Genomic DNA, 21465 nt, shown 5'->3' with positions numbered 1-21465 from the left:
ATCAGTCTCAGATTTAAAATGAGGGTTTGAATTCATGGGACATTGGCACCAGTACTGGGGAAGGAGGGAGCTGTTCCTTAGGAACAAGCTCCACCTGAATCGTGTTGGGTCCGGAGAGGAAAACTATAAAATCAAAGGCAAAAGAGAAAGTAGGATTGCTGATTGGTGATGGGTTTGAATGTTACCAGAAATAACTTGGTTCTGGTCGTATGCTCTTGGGAGGGTTGGTGCAACTCAATGGGCTGAATAGCCTCTATCTGCAGTGTAGGAATTCTCTAATTCTATAATTTAAAGTAGATGGATAGGGTTCTACATTTCTATCACCTTGCCTATAAGGAAGTGTTACCTCACTTGTCTTGGTTGGAAAAAGTTCTGTTGTATCTACTGCAAATTACAACCAGGAATTCCTTTCAGAATCGTCAACTAAATCTCCCTATATTATTCGATATTCCAGGAAATGCAATCTTAGTGCATGTAAATTCTCCTCTTTGTCTACACCTTGGAGCCCTGGAAATATTTTGATTGCTGTACCCTGCGCTTGTTCCAAGGCCTGAATGTTCTCTGTAGACGTTTTGCTCAGAATTATACATAACACTTCAAATGTGGTCAAATACATCGTGTAGCTGCAGCAGCAAAATGTTTTTCCCTTTATCTTCTCTTCCTCTGCTCATGAAGGCTAACGTTCCATTACCTTTGCTATCTTTTTGAGCTTGGGTCTGCTGCTTTGTCATCTTCTGTGTATGTGGTTTCTAAATCTCTTTAGACTTCCACAGTTTTTGTAATTTATTTAAAAAGTGTGAATGTGGTTGTTTTAGGTATATATTTTTATTGGGATCACCTTCACTGTACTGTCTCTTTGTGATATTCTGTTTCTATATGTGCAGATTTAACTTAGCTTTAATTCTCAATATTTCTCAAGGAAAAGGCATATAATTGGCTAGGAAAAACAACACATGAGGGGTGGGAGAAGTTTAGAATTCAGCAATAGAGAAAGAGATTGGTTAAGAAAGGGAAAATGGCATACATTTGTAAGTTTGCAGAGAACATAAACTGATGGTAGAACTTTCAATTCGATATGTAAGGAGAAAAAGATCAGTGAAGAGAAATATAGGTCTCTTACCGTCCAAAATCAGGAAATTTATAATGAGGAACAAAGAAATAGCTATTTGATTAAATAATACTGTTTTGTTTCTGTATTCACGAAGTAGAACACAAATAAAGGGCAGCATTGTTGGAGAACAAAGGGTTCCGTGAGAGGGAGCTACTGGAGGAAATCAGTATTAGGTAAATGGCATTGGGAAGATTGATGGGATTGAAGGCTGATAAGTCCTGAGGGCCTTATAATAGACATCCCAGAGTATGTAAGAAAGTGGCCCTAGAAATACTAGGTGCATTGGTGGTCATCTTCCAAAATTCTATAGACTCTGGAGCAGTCTCTACTGATTGAAGTGTACCTAATGTTATCCCTTTATTTAAGAAGAGAAGCAGAGGAGGAAAAAAAATCAGGAATTATAGATCAGTTTGCCTGACATCAATAGTGGGTAAAATGCTAGTGTCCATTATTAAAATTTTAATAGCTAAGTACTTGGAAAATAATAACAACTATAATAATATTATAATATACTAATAATAACTAACAACATCAAAGTAGTCAAGGCCAAAACGTTGTATGATTTCAAAGAATTAGATTTAGCACTTGTGGCTAAAGAGAAATCAAAGGATATGGAGGAAAGTTTATTGAATTGGGTGATTGGACATTATCTTAATGAATGGCGGAGCAGACTTGAAGGTTTACTCCTGCTCCGATTTTCTATGTTTCATTATCCATCTCTCCAGCTGAATATTATCCACATTCAAATTCAGTTAGAAAGAGGTAAGGCGCATTTCTGCTGCACAAAAAGTGAACAGATCTTATAATTCACCCTCTCCTTGACCGATAATGACTTAGAATGGCATTGAGAAAGAATTATTAATAGTACTATCGGAAACTACTTGATAGCATTTTGAGATGTTTGGTGGTGATTGTGACATTGCATTCATTGGAAAATGTGTGATTTTGCCTGGAGTGTTCAGCTAATGTGTTCAGCGATGACTCTTTTAATAGGACTTGGCAATTTGCTGAGTAGATTTTCTTTCTCGCCTTTGAAAGCCTTCACCCACTTGGCATATTTTCTGCATGTGTGGTATGCTTCAATTTATAACACAAAATAGAAATGCTGTTATTAGACATGTGAAATGTTCTAGATTATATGTGTATTTTGGTGTGGCATTCCTACATGTTGCAGTGAAACAAAAGATTAGTATCAAACACAATTTTAATCAACACCAGTACAGATATTTTTGCAGTATGCATAAGTAAGCATTATTCTTAAAGTGTACTTCTACATTTTTGCACACTGTAGCTGATCTACAATCTTCTATAGGGCACTCTTGTTGTTTTTGAAAGTTTTTAAAAAAACAATGCATTGGTTCAGTTGCTCATTGGACATGTGTTGGTGAACTTCACCATTAATGTGTGACCTAGTTGTATTCATACAATAAAGGAGGAACTTAATTAGGGATTAGAAGAGCTAGAATGTACATGAAAGTCACCATACATTTGGCTGCTGAATTTTCTTTTAAAAAAAGCAATTCTCTTGGGAAGTATGATGGCACAGTGGTTAGCACTGTTGCTAGTCACTGCAGACCTGTGATTCCAGCTTCAGGCAGTTGTATGTATGGGGTTTGCCCTGTGTCTGCATGGATTTCTGCCAGATGCTCGAGTTTCTTCTCAACCTAAAGATGTGCAAGTTAGTTGTGCCGTGTCAGATTTATCTGGAGTGTCAAGTGATTTGCAGTCTAGTAGATGGATTAATGATGGATTAGTTGGGGTTACAGAGATAGGGTGGGTCAGGAGCTCAGACTGGATGAGATGCTCTTCCGAGGATTGGTGCAAATTCAGTGGGTCAAATGACCTCTTTAGACACTGGGGTTCTATGATTCTACTTGCTCACTAACTTTTACCTCTGTTAAGTTGTTCAGTCAGGTCTGAGAAACTCTTCTGTATTAGGGTTCATGATAAAAACATTATTATTGTTGTGGGAGATATTTTATAACTCTAAAGATATTTTCCAATGAGAGAGAAAGACTCTGTAAGGATGTAGCTCCTGTGGCTAACTGTGAAGTTTAAAGATAGTAACAAATTGAAAGAAAACATGCAGGGTATTGCAAAGATTAGTGTTTGGTCAGTAGACTGGTTGAATTTCAAAAACTGGCCAACACTTACTAAACCAAAAGGAGAAATAGGAGTATGAGAGAAAAAAAGCAAGAAGTATAATACCAGCAGTAAAAGAATAAAAGAGTCCCTTAGAGAGTGAGGCAGGGAAATTAATATTGGGAAACAGGGACATGTTAGGAATATTGAACATGCATTTTATATTAATCCTCATTGGAGAAGATGTAAAAAGCATCCTGAGAATAATTGAAAATAAGAGGATAAAGAGAGGGAGGAACTTGAATCAAGTAAGACCACAATGACAAAGATATGGAAAAAAGCTGAAAGACTGGGCATACATTTAGGGTCTGAAAATAATTGTGTGTAGAGTTGCTGGATGCATTGTTTGCAGTCGTTCAAATGTCCTAAGATTCTGGAAAGAACCCATTGGACTGAAAAACAACAGATGTGACAACTCAACAAAGTATTCAAGCAAGAAGGAAGATGGAAGCAGGAAACCACAAGTCAGTTAGCCCAACATCCGTCATGATTGGAGAGACAAATTAAATGTTGGTTTAATTGTAAAGGAAATGGAATATCAAAATAGGGAAGTGTTGCTGCAGCTGGACAGGGCATTCATGGACTGCATCATGAGTGCTTTGTACAACTGTGGTTTTCTCACTTAAGATGGAATCCATTACTAAGGAGATGTTAATAAAATATTTAGAAATCAGGCAGAGCCAACATGGTTTTGTGAAAGATGTTATGTTTTCTTTGGAGGAAGTAACTAGCAGTGTGGATAATGGGGAACAACTGAAGTGTGTATATATTTTCAAATGGCAGTCACTAAGTTGTCACATCAAAGGTTAGTGCACAAGATTAGATTGCATGATATACAGGGGTAACATGTTAGCAAGGATAGGTAATTTATTTGATTCCTTTTAATAATATCCTTGCCAAAGCTTTTGGTTCAAGTCCCGTGCTTGGACTTGTTGGTCATAGGTACATTCATAATGTGGACAATCCTTCCAAAATGCTTAATGGAATGGGTTAAGAGTAAGAGAGTCTTGTGATCAGCCATCCTGTAGAATGCATTTGCAAACCATAAGTGTGACCAATCCATTGGAAGTTTGCCCTGACCCTCAGAAACAATGATGGCATGATAGAGGATAACCGCATTGGAAGCAGTTCACAGAAGGTTTAACTGGCTAATTTCTGCAATAAGGGGTTATCTTAAAAAGGAAAGATTGAACAGATTAGTTCTATGCTCATCAAAGGTAAGAATGAGAGGTGACCTCATTGAAACATAATATCCTGGGGGGGACTTAGGATGGCTGTTTCACTGTGGGAGAGTTGAAGATGAGGGGTAGTTTAATCATCAAAGATACCCATTTAAGAAGAAGGATGTTTTCTTTAAGGTCTATTGCACTTCAGAATTTTCTTCTCAGAGCTGTTCATCGTGGAGTTAGATTTTTGATGATCAATCATTTATGCAAATACATGGATTAGAAGCAAGGAGAATGATCAAGGTTGATCTGGCCTCAACTCCACTTTCATGCTTACCTCTGATAACCTTTGACTCCATTATTCATCAAGAATCTTTCCATCTGTGCCATTAAAAAAAATTCAGTTAATCTGCCTCACCACTGTCTGCCAAGTAGTGGGGCAATTAACAATCTGAGAGAAAAGATGTTTTCTCATGTTTGTTTTAAGTGGCGTACAGTTTAATTTTGCCTTCAGTCATGTGCACTTTAAATTGTGACAAGGGTAAGAAAGAAAACAGTCGGAGAGTTTAATTCGGGTCATAATCATGTTAGCCACATTCTGGGCTCTTGTGGGGAAGTGGTAGTGGATTCAAATTTCACCTGTGTTAGAAATTTGTAAGAATATCTCTGAAAAGATTGTTTTGAAAATAGCCTCTATCTGCTACAATCTTAATCAATGGTGGTACAGGCATGATTGCCTATTCCTGATCTGATTTATTTTATTATGTGATTAATCTTCATTATTAAACTTAAATTGATTATTTCTGACATTACTGAACCACAGTGAAACTTTATTTAGGTAACTTTGTGAAATTAATTGACTTTATTCCAGAACAGGTATTGAGAACCCTTCCAAAAGATTCGCTCTCTGCCTTTGTTTTCCCCCTTGATTGCTGATTTACCTTGCGGTATGTTCTATATATTCCTTGCCTCCAACTGGCAGTTTACACTTCTTTTTATTAGTAGCTTTTACTCTTTTTATTCATTTCATTTTGAATCTCTTGATTTATGTTGCTGCTGTGTATTTCCCACTTGAGCGATCCTAAGTCTTTCAAGTTCTTTGTGGGGATAAATAGACAAACAAAAACCATTGAACCTGCTGTACTAAATATTTCAGTGGTAGCCATGATGTGGAGATGCCAGTGTTGGACTGGGATGGACAAAGTAAAAAATCACTCAACACTGGGTTATAGTCCAACCGGTTTATTTGAAACTGCAAGCTTTCGGAGCCTCCAATCCTTCCTCAGGCAACTAGTGAGAGAAAATACATCCGAAGTAGAATCTATAATATAAGATTGAAGAGACACACAACTTATGCAAATATGTTGTGCAAACCAAGATGCCAATTAAGTCTTCAACAGTTTGAAGGGAGGTGATTTATCAGAGAAAGGGTATCGTAAGCAGTGCAGAGTGGTTGACCATAGAGGTATCGGGAGAGGGGAGCAGGGTCAGTTACTGATAGGAATGTTTTTCTCCTTCACAAATGAAGGATCACATTATAAACAATAAATCGTTGTCCTTGAAAATCCAAGTTAGGTTTTCTGGATATTGGGTCAGTTGTAGTGTGGCTAAATGTATAGTAAAGCTTACTCCTTAAATATCTTTTTCTACTAACAATATGCTGTTTCTTGCTTTGCTGCGGTGAACCTTTCTATTCCTCACAATAGTTTAGACCCTTTGAGTGGAATACCAAATTGTCAAATCGTGGGAAATTTTGCTGTGTGTAGATTCCCATGAGGAATGAAGTTAAGAGTAGCCAAATTAATTTCATGCCGAACTCTTGAAGGGAGTAGTGAAGGAAACTTCATCCCATTACCATGAAATGGATTTGCCTTTCACAACATAGCCATAAAAGATTACACAGCAGCCTGGTTACATCAGGTCATTAGATAAATAGAACATGAAGTGATCCTGCCATTGTGTCTGTTGGAGGTGATGATCACATAAATTGTGCTGGATTTGCTTATGTTGATGACAGATGAGGAAGTAGTTGTTATATTCTGTGAAGCAATAATGACTACCATCATTAGTCATTACCACTAATCCTACCATCTTTTAAAACATTTTTAAAAATCCAAGAATTTTGATATAAATCACAAGTTTCTATTTTTAATAATAAATCCATATAGATTGATTAATAAACCTCATTAATTTCTTATTTAATGTCTAATAGGTCAAAACTCAGTGTTTAATGCAAATATTTTTAAAACTTACCTGTTATCCCTGGATATGTTATGAAAGCAGATGCCCTCCCACTAGGTACTATTGACAAACATCTGCTTCTCAACAGGATTCAACCTAATCCACATATCATAGCTCAAGTTAGCAAAATGTCTGCATATGGAATTCAGTAACTATATCCTGCAAATCCTATTGAGGGTGTTTTATGAATGTAATTTGTTTTTAAGCAGTTAATCTCTCATGCGTTCTGTTTCAGCGTCAGGCAGGCAGCAGCTCTGAGGGCACAGAAGATTCTGACTTCTCTGCTGATCTGGATCATACAGATAGCTCTGAGAGTGATGGGCAGCCACGGAGATCTACCAGATTAACCAGATCTTCTTTACGAAATAGTCAGAGTTCTCAAGGTAAAGGAAAATTTAAAACTCTTTTGTAATGTCTGGAGGATTTAGTTGCTGTTAACATCTGTCTAAAAGCATCAGACTGGCAGTTTCTTCTTCTACAGTGTCAAAACAGTGGGGTAACCATCATGCAACACAGCGTTCTTTCTAAGGCTCTTTCTTTTCCCACTCCTCCATCTCTCTGCCCACTCCCCCCCCCCCCCCCGCCCTCCCAATCGTCCTTTCTGCCATCTGGGCAATAAGGGATCGACAATAAGTGCTGATTTTGCCAACATCCAGTCAAATTTGTGAAACTGCCTCCATTAAAGGCATTGTAGGGAAACTGGAGCAACATTAGACTGCAACAGTTTATACAGGCAGCTCACCACCACCTTCACAAGGGGAAATAGGGGTAGGTAATAAATGCACGTCCAGCCAGTGAAGCCTAAAATGCATGAATGAACAAAGAAAGCTGTGTGTTCCCCTTACCCATAAATCCCCTATCACTGCTGCTCTCCCATTTGTGTTCCTTCTCTCCTGTCTTGTATAGGCCTAACCTAGTGTTATGGGTTTGGATCTTGCTGTCTTCCTTGCAAAACCAATGTTGTCTTCAGTATTGAAAATGGAAAGCTGATTAGTGAGCAAGATGTAAGGGGATTCCTGCATAATCTGTAAGGATCTTTTCAACTACGTGGTGGCCACCCATTCCCTGTCTGTTTGTGTGCTTATACTCTTAGTTTGACTAGCTCTCTGAATGCATTATTCATGTGATATCCATTTAGTTCTCTGCCTCATGGATGCACCAAAATGACTTCAGTCACTGCTTTTGTTGCGAAACCCATAGCTGAAGTTTGTCCAGCTGGCATCACATCTTGTACACGTACCTATCTAGGTCCCCAAAGTGTGTTCAGCTCACCACAGCGTGAGCATTCCAGTTTGGCTGAGCTGTCCTGCATACCTTCATATGACATTTGCACTACTTACTGTAAATACGTTTCCCAGTGTTAGGTTGTTTTTTAAAAAAAGAATATCAATGTTTCTTGACTCTCAGTCCATAACAACATTGTTGACATTGTCTAAACTCATTCTGGCATAGGCTCACTAAGCAGCCCTTTCTGACTCTTCAGATTTACAAACCTTCTCGTATATAGGGAGGCTGTGATGAGTCTCCAGCTAGCTTCCTACTACAAAGTACTTTTAGCTCATTGACAGATAACTACTAGTGCCAGGCAGGCTTCTGTTTTGTAAGTCTTAACTTTTAATCTAAAGTTAAACTTCAAAAAACCTTACCAGTTAATTTGCCACTTCAAATCAAATTCCTCAAATCTCACTCTGCCTCAACTACTCAGACTTAGCATGAGTCTGCACCTTCTACTTTCCACAGATACTTTCCACAGATGCTGCCAGACCAGCTGTTGAGTTTCGCCAGTCTTTTTTTTTTAAGATCACCACCATCTTCGATAGTTTGTTTTGACTAAAATTTTATCTTTCATTATCAATTTGTGAATTCGAGTTGAATTTTCTCTCTGTCTATCTAAATTGTTGGATAACTGACTTTATAAACCTTCTGCAGATTCCAGCCCAGTACAGCAGATACCATCATATGCATCAGATGAACCTGCTTATGCTACAAGAAGGGTCACACGTAGCCAACAACAGACAACTCCAGTCACACCTAAGAAGTACCCACTCCGACAGACCCGCTCATCTGGATCAGAAACTGAACATGCAGTTGAATTTTCAGATAAAGGTATGATTAAAGATAGATGGTCATCCAACCATAGCATGTTTATTTGTATTTAGTGTTCAAGAGTTAAAGTAAAATTCTCTGTTAAATTGTCACATACATCAGTGTCTGCTTTCAGTTTCTTGAGAAAGGATTCCTCTGTTTTTGTAACAACAGTTGCATAAAATAGCATACCATGTATATCTCCCAATTTTCAGATTCTACAGAGGGTCCCCAACTTCCAAACGTCCAACTTATGAATGCTCCTATTTACAACCTTGATCTTGTGTAGGGGTGTAATTTTAAAGATCTGACAAATGAATGTTTCCTGTAGTTGCAGATGGCTATTTTCTGTTGTTCTGCATTGTTTTCCGACTTGCCTACAAACTGACTTGAGACTGAAACCTATTTGCAACCCAGGACTGCCTGTATTTCTAAATGTTTCTTGTTTGGTATTCGTGCTTATGACTTATTTTTACTATAATGTTGGCACTGCTCTCTCACCGCATCAGGGACCCAGCTTCTATTCCAGCCTTGGAAGATTGTGTGTGTGGAGTTTGCACATTCTTCTCGTGTCTGCATGGGTTTCCTCTGGTTGCTCCGGTTTCCTCCTACAGTCCAAAGATGTGCAAGTTAAGTGAATTGCCCATGCTAAATTGCCCATAGCGTCAGGGATGTGTAGGTTAGGTGCATTAGTCAGGGGTAAATGTAGAGTCATAGGGTAGGGGACTGGATCTAGGCGGGTTACTCTTTGGAAGGTTGGTGTGGACTTGTTGGTCCAAATAGCCTGTTTCCACACTGTAGGAATTCTATGATCCCTTTATTTTTTCTGCTATATTTGTGCGTGGTTGCTATATACTGCAAAGTATCGCAACTCTATTAATTTTACCAGACCATGCAGCTAACTAAACCTGCACAACAACCACAAAAGAATCTTGTTGCTGTAGCATTGTTGACTCACTGGACTATTTGATTTTCTAAACAAAATTCAAATGAGTCAGAGTCATACAGCACAGAGACAGGCCCTTTGGCCCAAACTGGTCCATGCCGACCAAAATGTCCATCAATGCTAAGTCCATTTCCCTGCACTTGGCCCATATCCTTCTAAACCTTTCCTATCCATGTATTTGTCCAAATGTCTTTTAAATGTAGTTAATGTACCTTCCTCAACCACTTTTGCTGGCAGCTCATTCCATATGTGTACCACCCTCTGTGTAAAAAGTTGTCCCTCTCACCTTAAACTGAAGCCCTCTGGTTCTTGATTCCTCCACCCTGGGAAGAAGACTGAGTACATGTTCATGATCTAAAGCACCTTGATAAGATTCCCCCTCAGTCTCCTGTCCTCTAAAGAAAAAAAGCCCTAGCTTGTCCAACCTCTTCCTATAAGTCAGGCCATTGAGTTCTGGTTGCATTCTTGTAAATTTCTTCTGCACTTGATAACCATCCTTCTTATAACAAGGTGATGAATACTGAACACAATACTCCAAGTATGGCCTCAACAACGTCCTGTACAAATGCAACATAATTTCCCAACTTCCATGCTCAATGCCCAGACTGATGAAGGCCAATGTGCCAAAAGCTGCCTTCACTGCTGTATCTACCCGTGACTCCACTTTCAGAGAACTGTGCACTGTGAACTGAACTCTGTTCCACTACACTACTTAAGGCCCTACCATTCACCATGAAACTCCTATCTTGATTTGACTTGCAAAATGCAAGACCTCACACTATATTAAACTCCATTTGCCATTTCTCGGCCCACGCTCCCGGCTGATCAAGGTGCTGCTGCAATTTCTGATAACCTTCCTCACTGTTCACGGTAGCATTTATTTTAGTGTCATCTGCAAACTTACTAATCATGCTTTGTACATTCTCATCCAAATCATTGATATAGATAACAAACAGCAGTGGGCCCAGCACAGATCCCTGAGGCACGCCACCAGTCCGACAAGCATTCTTTCACTATAACCGTCTGCTTCCAACCATCAAGCCAATTGTGTAACAGTTTGCCAGATCTCCCTGGATTCCATGCAATTTAACCTTCCAGAGCAGCCTACCTTGTAGAACCTTATCAAAGACCTTACTGAAATCCATATCGACTCGGTCTACCACCCTGCCCTTGTCCATCTTCCTGGTCACGACATCAAAGAACTCTAACAAATTTGTGAGGCATGATCTCCCACAAACTAAGCCATGTTGATTATTCCTAGTCAAACACTGTGTTTCTAAATGCATGTTTATCTTATCTCAGAATACTCTCAAGTAATTTACTTCCCACAGGTGTTAGGCTTACTGGTCTACAGTTCCCAAGTTTTTCTTTGCAGCCCTTCTTGAATAAAGCCACAACATTCACTACCGTCCAGTCTTCTGGGACCTCACCTGTGGCTAACAATGATCCAAAAATATCAGCCAGGGCCCTCGCAATGTCTTGTTTCGTCTCTTGCACTATTCTTGGATATATCTGGTCAGGATCAGATTTATCCACCTTTATACATTCTAATACATCCAACACCACCTCTACTGTGATATGGACTGTCCCCAAGATATGACCACTAACTTCCCTAAATTCCCAACGGTAAACACAGAGGAAAAATATTTATTGAGGACCTTGCCCATCTCCTGCGGTTCGACGCGTACATGTCCACTTTGGACCTTGAGGTGTCCAATTCTCTCTCTAGTTATTCTTTTTCCTTTAATATCCTGATAAAACCTCTTTGGATTCACCCTAATCGCCTCAGCCATGGCTGTCCCATGCCTCTTTTTCACTCTCCTGATTTCCTTCTTCAGTAAACCCCTGTATTTCCTATATACCTCCAGAGATTCTCTTGATCTCAGCTGCCTCTACCTGAATCATACCTCCTTTTTTCTGATCAAAGCCTCAATGTCTCTTGACATTCAGGGTTCCCCATTCCTGTCAACCTTGCCTTTCACCCTCACAGGAACATATTAACCTTGACTTCTAGCTATCTCACTTTTAAAGGTCTCCCAATTGCTAGAGGTCCTTTTGCTTGCAAACAAACTAGCCCAATCAACCCCTGCAAGCTCCTGTCTAATTCTGTTAAAATTTGCCTTACCCCAATTTAAACATGAACATGTGGACCAGTTTTGTCCCTCTTCACAACTGTTTTAAAATGAATAGATCTATGGTCACTGATGCCAAAGTGCTCCCCCACTGTCACGTCCATCACCTGTCCTGTCCGATTTCCCAAGAATAGATCAAGTTTGCCCCCTCCTGAGAAGGGAAAACTTTCCTCAATGCACTTAATAAATTCCACCCCATTTAAGTCCTTAACACTCTGGCAGACCCACTGTATGTTCAGAAACTTAAAATCCCCAACTATGACAACCCTGCTGCTCTTGCAAGTCTCCCCAGTCTCCCTGCATATGTATTCCTATAATTCCTGTTGACTATTTGGGAGCCTGTAGTACAACCCTAATACTGTCACCATCCCCTTATTTCTTAGCTCCATCCAAAAGCCTCACTGGATGATTCTTCAGTTATTTCATCTCTCATCACTGCTTTAATACTTGCCTTAATCAAAAATGCAGCTTTGTGTCCCTTCTTTCCACCACCTCTGTCCCGCCTAAACCAGCTGCTCCCTGGTACATTAAGCTGTCCCTCCCTTAGCCATATTTCTGTAATGACTTTAATATCCCATCTACCTATCCATCCCCTGAGTTCATCAGCCTTACCTGTCAGCCTTCTTGCATTGAACCGAATCCAATTTTATCCAACAGGCATTTCTTGCTCCCTGTTGTGTTGCAGCCTCACTTTCTCTTCACTTTATTATTTCGGAATACTATTTCTCCTTCCAACCTCGCACTTGCCCCCTGCTGTTGAGGATCTCTACTCCCCTGCCAATTTAGTTTAAACCCTCCCTTGTAGCACGAGCAAACCTGGCCACCAAGATATTGGTCCCCTTCTAGTTCAGGATGTTACATTGTGATTGTTACTTCATTGCCGTACAGAATAAAGAGTTGTGAAGAGGCTAGTACTTTGTTCAAACCCGGTAAATAATCACGGGATTTGTGAGAAAAGCAAAGAGGTAAAAAGGTTTTTCCACCTGGTTTGAAATACTTAACGTGCAAGAAATTTATTAAATATATTTGGTCAAAATATTAAGTGCACTGGCACATTGCCTCTGTGTGCCAATTTTCTCTTCAATAAATTGTTTTTAGACTCAAAATTTTCTCTCAGCTCCAGATTCCTTGTGAAATTTGGCTTGCAACTTATTATCAAGCCATACTGGATGAGTAGCTTTTTTTCTGTGCAGTAATTTCTATAGAAAACAAATTGAGCAATCTGCTGAATTCAATATTACCTTCTCCTCAGTGTATTTGGCAGCTTAAAATTTACCCTATGTTTCACTACTTGTAAAGGGAATTTTGCAACTTATGTGCTTTCATTGAAGCCTGTTTGCTGGGCAGTGACGGTGGGCTGTAGGCATGCTTTTGTTACACAATGAAGTGCAATGGTAAACATTTGTCTTGAATAATTTCATTTACTGCAGAGTAAGTTTTGTTGAAAATGTTGCATTGGTATTATTGTGCTTTCATTTCTGAACTTTTAAGCAACTTGTACAGTCAGGCTTTTTAGTTGCTTGTATTTTGTTTTCTTGATTTTACGTTATAGCCTGGGCAGATATTCAAAGTTTAAACATACTTGAAAAATCAAAACCACAGTTAATTGGTTATCTACAAAATAATTAAATCTTGTCAAACTGTTTGTCTTATGATTAGATTAGATTAGATTAGATTAGATTAGATTAGATTACTTACAGTGTGGAAACAGGCCCTTCGGCCCAACAAGTCTACACCGCCCCGCCGAAGCGTACTCACCCATACCCCTACATCTACATCAACCCCTTACCTAACACTACGGCAATTTAGCATGGCCAATTCACCTGGCACATCTTTGGACTGTGGGAGGAAACCGGAGCACCCGGAGGAAACCCACGCAGACACAGGGAGAACGTGCAAACTCCACACAGTCAGTCGCCTGAGGCGGGAATTGAACCCAGGTCTCCGGCGCTGTGAGGCAGCAGTGCTAACCACTGTGCCACCGTGCCGCCCACACCACTGTGCCACCGTGCCACCATGATTAAAGACATGGGTTAGAACTGCTAACTGCTGATTATTAGCAGAAGTTTGTTTAGTAAATGATTGTGGGTTTAAGATTGGGAGAATCAAGGAGAATGAAATATGGAGATAAGGGCATAGTGATCTGTGCTTGATTGAATGTGCATGATTTTTTTTGAAGCACTGTGTGGTTCATTCAGCATTGCCAATACTTGAAGTTTTGGATATTATGCTTTATCTGCACAATTTTATTGCTCTTGATTCACCAGGCAAAGAGCTTATGACAGAAAACTGTCCATGATTGAGAAGTGAATTGATGATGTTGCAAAGGCTGCTAGGTCATTTGAAATGCAAATGTCATTTTAATACCAGAGAATGTTGTCTGATTTAAGACCTATGGCCTATTGAGAAAAATATTGAGGGAGAAAAGGATAAATTTAAATATTTTAAAATATTACATATTCCTGCAAAGGTTTTTTTAAAAAACATCTGAAGTGCTGGATAATTCCAGTGCTAATGAACTAGATTTGAGTTGTTTCCTATCGGTTGGAATTATTATACAAAGTCATGAAATTATTCAAATAATCAATAATGCCTCACACCATTATGCTGAACTGTAGCTGACTCTGAGTACTTAGCAAGAGATCCTGAACTTCTCCCCTTTCTCTTGTATATAACAAAGACATATTAGACCAGAAAATGCAGCCAAGCCAGGGTTTTGTTCGGGCATGCAACAAGACAACAAAAGAAACAGTTGAAGTCTTGATGAGAATGGTCAGAAATTGTTTTTTGATGTACAAGTGTATTCTTTATTTTGTTTTATCTTGAGATAAATTGTATCTGAAGTAAATCATAACTGTCATTGCAACTTTACCTCACAGTAAAATAAAGGGACTTACCGATTTTCTTCAGCCCTCGCCCTGATCTACTATTGTCGTTATCCACTTGCCACTCCTCTGATCCCCTCTTTCCATGTTCCCCTTTAGAAACGAATATTTTTGGCTCATTGCTCTCAAAATCCTATTCTTAGTACTCCTTGTATGCAGTGCTCAGTTTTAGACCTGTTTTATCTGTACGAACTCCAGTAAGGATTCTAGTCCTCATGGTTTCCCTATCATCATTCTTCAGATGTATATATCTGAACTTACTTTTGGCCTGTGCACTACTGTAAATCTGTTTGACTTTTTCTGAAAATTTGCTTGTGCTGTCGAATGCAAAAGACAGACTCTGCTTACTGTTAAGTGTTGCAAACTTCAGAATTATCTTGATCCAATCCATATTGTCGTTTTTGATTAGTCTGTTCTTCCAGTTGCTAATGTATTAGCATTATCGTGCTAATGTGGAACTACCTCTTGAATATTTGATGAATCCAGTATTGATTTGATTATGCTCAGGATCTGATTATAAGCAGATTTTGTTTGGAGAGGTTTATAGAGTTGTGGATTCATACAGAATGGAAAGAGACCCTTTGGTCAAACCAGTCCATGCCAAACATAATCCCAAACTAAACTTGACTCACTTGTCTGCTCCCATGTTCTGGATGAGGTCAGAAATGAGTTCTCTCCCCCAACACTGCAACACAGAAGGCCAGACCCAGGGAGAAGCAAAATGGGGTCGGTGGGGCAGAAGGGAGCAATGGTGATTAATTGGGGGAGCGATGAAACCCAATGATCATAGAAATTGGCTCTTGCTCAGAGAAGTTTTATGATTGATTATTTTTCTTGAGTAGTTCATGGTGGATTGTGCTTCATATTCTCACTCATTTTCTCCTAGGTTCATTCTTGTTCCTGCTGTCTTTTATTTTAATTGCAGCAGTCTCAGTTTTTCACTTCTAATTCATTTAACTTTCTTCAAATTGTATGCCATTTATGCTCTTAGTCTTCACGCTTCTCAGGGCCAAGTGGCTTAATTTGTATTTGATTTTTTAAAAATTAATAAAAACAACCTACATTTTCTGTCTGTTCAAAAACCTTTTCTGCTGTGTCACATAAGTTAGTACCTGCAAACAGTAGCATGATTTTGTTTTACCTCTTAAACATTTTTTACGTTAACCTGATTCTTGATTGTGCAACACTGAAGTATTCTCCAAAATGTCAATAATAATTCTTGAACTTCAATGCATATATGCTAGCTATTTTGCAATTAAACTCTCTTCATTAAAACTTTTGTTCGTGTTTTATCTTTACTGTTCTATTTCGTGGTACTCTGAATTTTAATTTTGTTACTTTTGAACTGTTAACATTGCTTCATCATTCGTGGCTATGACTTCAATTGCAATGGCTTTCTGCTTTGAATTTTCTGCCTGTGTACTTTGCTTTCATCCTTTTAAATGCTCATTAAAATGTATCTCTCAGTCCCTGCTTTTACTCATCTGACTTAATACCTCCTTACGTAACTCGTTGTCATATTTTATTTTGTGATGTTCCTGTGAAGTGGCTTGGCATGTCTCATTGTGTTAAGGGTGCATTTAAATTCAAGTTCTTACACTATATTTTTCTCCTTCCATCGCTTCTGTCACGAAATCCATACTTTCTCAGTTTCGTGCTGTTACTTTTTCCAAACCATAGAAACTGCTTATTTCTACTAACATTTCCCGTATGACTTTTCAGTCTAAGTATAAAATACACAGAATGATAGAACCATGGCATTTGAACTTTTCTGTTTCCAAAAATTTAATTTGTACGTTCGTCTGTGCAATTTTAAATAAAATATTTTAACTAAAATATATACAGCATGAATCCTTCAAAAATATAATTCTTTTTGGATCCAATATGCAAACAGGACGTTGTAGTTGGCATATATGTTGAGGAATTAAAGTTGTTGTTGTTAACTTGTACTTTATTTTTCTCTGTCTATTTTCAGATACTAAGACAGCCGTTGACCATGATGAGTCTCCCCCGCGTACCCCAACAGGCAATGCTCCATCCTCAGAATCTGACATTGATATTTCCAGTCCAAATGCATCACATGATGAGAGTGTAGCGAAAGATGCTTCAATGAAAGACTCTGGAAGTGACCTCTCACACAGGCCAAAACGTCGCCGTTTTCATGAGAGTTATAATTTCAACATGAAATGCCCTACTCCGGGCTGCAATTCTTTAGGTATAAATTGTTTCTATGTCTGCTGAACATTTGCAGAATATTGACAATTCTTTAGACTGTCTACTTGCTAGAAAACTTTAGCAAATAACTGCATTACAGATATTCAACCAAAGGGCATGTACCAAGTTTGCTACGTTAATGTTCACCTGCTTACACTTCAAATGTGATTTTTGCCATTTCTTTAGTTTCTTTGAGCAATGTGCATTGGTTTAGATGGGAGGCATATTACTTTCTTATGTACTTTTGCTGCTGTTTCTCTTTATGTTGGTGCGTAAACATGCTCCTTGAGAAAGAGATGAGATCACAGCCTTATCCCAGTGTTGTCTTTGCCATCTTTTCTTGGCTGCTTGACTAGTGCACAAGAGATTTATAATCTTATTTCACCGCCACTCTTCCAGATGGTGTTAGTAAGATCTACACTCCTTCTGTGTGTGTGAACAGTCTGAACAAGCTTTTGTTTGATGTAGAGTAAAACTTGCATGTAAACTTCCTTTGCGAATGCTAGTGTTAGTGCAGGAGGATAGTTTTTCTTTTCCATTTTTAATCCAACCATTTTTACAGTTGTAGTGTAAAGAAGGCAATTTAGGATTCACATAGTTGGTTTTCTGTTGTGCAACAAAATAAACTGGTTGAAAAAAACTCTTTTCATCTCATAGAAGACCTTACAAATACAAAGACAGAGAAAATCATAGGTAGTAGGAGAATATATATAATTCGCTGTCTTCTGCTTTTTCAATTATTTATTGAAGTTGGAATCATGTTTTGTTGTGATGGTGAGTGTTTCTGCCCAACAGGATAAACCTAGGGCCAAAATCTAAGGAAGGGGTTGTTAGTGAATATAGCTTTTCATTGGTGTGCTTCTCTCCTTACACCTCTTCACTAATTTTCCTCCCTTATGAGGGCATTAACTGCTTTATAGGTAGAATAGCCCTGGATCCCTTCTGATAGTTTCACTAAGTACTTTTTTGGTAATGTGTGTGTGCTTATCTGAACTCTGCCTTATTTAGTATCTGCATAGGCACTCTTCTAATATGGAAGACTAAATAGGAACTTCATCAAGCTTATTGAATGTTCTTGCATCAATGCTTGCAAAACTAGAGTCATCTGTTTTAGATAGTGCTCACTTCTTGTGATGTGGTTTCTAACCTATTGCCTTTCAACTCTGGTGGAAATGCTACTGTTGGGGAAAAAAAACTAAAAGTTAAAAACTCTAATAACTGCAAGATATACCGTATTGTCTATAAAAAACCCTCTCATTTAATGTACTTTAGAATGGAGGATGATTGTTCATGGTTGGGTAATATCTAATGCTGCGTTGCTACTGTTTAAGGTTAAGATAATATTTTTGATCCTAAACGTTCTTTCTGTAATCCCTTTTGATTTGGGCCCACAACTGTGTGTTTTTTTGGTAATGCACAGCACCCCAGGCATAATCAATATTTTTAATCAGTATGTTCAGGGATGTTATGATGCACCTCTTCCTTTTTAAAAAAATGGACTTGAATGTGGGCATCCTGGCTCAGAGATAGGATCTCTAACATTGAACCAGAAGTCCCCTTTGCATTCTAGCTTTATAAATGTGCTCTGATCAACTTGTTGCATTCTAGCTTTATAAGTTTGTTGTGTGAGTATGGTTCGATTGCATACTCAATATGAATCATAATCAATTTTGTCGGACCTTTTTATTTTAGGGATCTCTTGACTGTAGTTAATTTCATGAATGGTCGTGCAGTATTTGTACAGTATGTCCTAAATGGATCAATAGAAACAAGACAGCTTCTCAACTATTGCTAAAATTGTAATGCTGATACCATGTTTTATTTGAAATGAATCAAGAACTGACTATATGGGTAAAACAATGTTGAAATGTATTTTGACATGTATTCTTGATAATCATGTGATTATATCATTACTCATGTTGTTAAATCTAGGTCATTTGACTGGAAAACATGAAAGGCACTTCTCCATATCTGGTTGTCCATTATATCATAATCTGTCTGCAGACGAATGTAAGGTATTGTGGATTTTACATTATATTTTGAAACATTTAACATTAATTCTGTTTGAACATTCTCTTAGCCTCCAATTCTTGATAAAAGGAGGGGCAGACTTTGGGGTTTTCACTACTATAACCACCTTGTTTTATATAATTGATATTAATTTTTTTTGATGCTCTGCTGTTCATTTTGAGATCCCTTATAATTATAATTGAGTTGATTTGGTGATGGACACAATTGCAAATGATGGGTTTTAAACACAATTCAGTATAGTTTCAAGTCATGATGTAGAGTAAGATTGAGAGAGTTGCATTTCCTCCAAAATTGGTTAATTACTATACATATGCTGAAACCAGGATCCAGTTGGCTAAGTTGGTAAAATGGCTAGTGTTGGACAACAAAAGTGCCAACAGCACAACTTGATTTCTGTTCCAGCTGAAGTACCTGTCATCTGCATTCTCACTCTGTCACTGAGCATGGAAGGCAATGGAAAACAACTATTGGTAAAAAAGTTATTGAGAGAATGGCTCAGGGTGATGTAAGCAGATAATGACCTGTTTTCAGGCAGATCATGTACTGAAAACAAATGAGATTACATTTCAAGCAATGGTCCTCATTTCAATTATACATTTATTCAATCATACATTTACAATAGTGTTTGAAATCTTGAAGAGCCTATAGTTATTTTGATGCCCATCCACTGGGCACTTCATGATTTGAGGCTTCATGCCTGCAGTCGTGCCAAACAGTGTTATAATCTGTAATCAATGCTTTTAAGAAAAAAGTGGTTTGAATCTATGGCAGTTGATGTGCTATAATAATCATTTGTTGTGTTTGTTTGACACTGCTTTTATCACACTGCATTTGAATTAATAGTAGAAACTGAATGGAAACCCCACCAACACTTGTTGAATCCCATCTATCCAGAGCTGGGTAAACCATTATCAGCACAGTCCAAAATCTGAATTTTTAAGTAGCTGTAGGAGTGCTGTAGGAGTGCTGTTGGAGAAACATAGTAAGGGATTGTGTTTTTCAATGGTTTGGACGTGACACAGGGAAGCTAATTAATTCAATATAATATGAGTGTTTTTGCTTTAGTTGCTGGGGGACTTTTCCTGGTAGTTGAAACTTTGCGTCTCACTCCAGTGCAGTAGTGATTGGAGAAAGGAATGAAGATGTTTGTTACAGATTAACGTGTAGATCTGCATTCACAGAAAAGCTGCATAGCCCTCCCTGTGCTGTGTATGTTTGTGTCCAGCAGAGTTTGAATAGGCAAAATGTATACCTCTTGTTGAGCTTCAGTAAGTATTGGAAAGGTGGGACCCATAATATTGTTAATGTTTACTGATGTTAATTGTGATCCAGGCTGTTTGATAAGTTATCTAGACAGCAGTTTCTTGGCCTTCTGCCCAACTTGTCAGTGCAATAATTATCTGGTTGCTTCTGGGATTCGTAGAGTTTAACTTCTAATTTTCTGCTGTTGATGGTTACAGGTTAGAGCTCAGCAACGTGAAAGGCAGATTGATGACAGGGCATTATCGCAAAGACAAGATGAAAACAACAGGCATGCAACCAGGCATCAGGCAAGTTCTTATTATCGCTGCAGTCAGAAATATCTAAGAAAGATCTGCCTTTCACTTCTTCAGGACACTGTATTTTGCAGACAATTAATTATTTTTGTAGACCACTGCTTTTAAGTAGTCAGTTGGCTCACAGCATGATTCTACATTGGTGAGATAAATAACCAATTAAATTTGATGTTACTGATCAAACAATTCGGAGTCCTCAACTAATAATGATTTCAAATTCCAAATTGAAACTCTGTGGGGTTTCAATGAGAAAATAAAGCTGTTAGATAATCTCAAAAACTCAAATGGTTCATTAATGTTCTTGAAAGAACAAAACTCACCATTTGTAGTTGATTACCTAATGTGTGACCCCAGGATTAGCTGGGAGGTAAGAGACAGGAAAATATGATTGAGAGGGGAAGAAGAGGTAGGAGGTAAAGAAGGAAGGAGAGATAGACAGATTGCAAAGGAATGGGTGTATAGGAATGGAGAATATGTTGGTAACAGAGAAGATGGAGAGGGTCATTTGGTGGAATTGTTGAATAGATGACATGAATGGGTGGGCTAGAAAAGGAGTTGGGGAGGGAGAGAGAGAGAGAGAAGGAAGGGGTAAAAAGAGGGTGAAGGGAGACTGCCAGTGTTGGAAAATATTGCAAACAGGGAGTGTTAAGTTATGTAGAGTTTAACTATGGAATGACATCTTTGAAAAGCAACAATTGCTGAAGTCTGGGGAATGAAGTTAACACAGGAAAATTGATTGAAATTTGTTCCAGACAACAGTTGAGGCTGGGGTAGTGACAGAATTGTCATCGAGTCATAGAGAGCACAGCATGGAAACAGGCCCTTTGGTTCAACTCATCCAAACCAACCAGGTAGTGTTTAGTGTTGATCAGAATTGTTGATCAAAAGGTGTGATGAATTCTGCTAAGGTAATGTCTATCTTATGGGGTTACTCCCAATAAGGATTGTACATTGTA

General features: G+C 38.4%; 1 protein-coding gene across 6 annotated transcripts in view; it reads left to right on the top strand.

Moving 5' to 3' along the window:
• The window catches only part of kat7b (K(lysine) acetyltransferase 7b), an 82970-nt gene that overhangs the window by 19830 nt on the left and 41675 nt on the right, over positions 1 to 21465 (top strand). For 5 of the 6 annotated variants that reach the window (XM_072561676.1, XM_072561678.1, XM_072561682.1 and 2 more), the window contains 5 exons: positions 6896 to 7043; positions 8590 to 8766; positions 16684 to 16923; positions 18855 to 18937; positions 20414 to 20503. In XM_072561676.1, coding sequence (XP_072417777.1) covers positions 6896 to 7043; positions 8590 to 8766; positions 16684 to 16923; positions 18855 to 18937; positions 20414 to 20503 — 738 coding nt within the window. The remainder of the gene's footprint in view (positions 1 to 6895; positions 7044 to 8589; positions 8767 to 16683; positions 16924 to 18854; positions 18938 to 20413; positions 20504 to 21465) is intronic. The other variant, XM_072561677.1, reaches the window with a different exon arrangement.

Source organism: Chiloscyllium punctatum, chromosome 42, assembly GCF_047496795.1.
Source record: "Chiloscyllium punctatum isolate Juve2018m chromosome 42, sChiPun1.3, whole genome shotgun sequence".
NCBI classification, from domain to species: domain Eukaryota; kingdom Metazoa; phylum Chordata; class Chondrichthyes; order Orectolobiformes; family Hemiscylliidae; genus Chiloscyllium; species Chiloscyllium punctatum.
The sequence above is the reverse complement of the archived record's forward strand: the minus strand, read 5'-3'. Positions and strand labels throughout refer to the sequence as shown.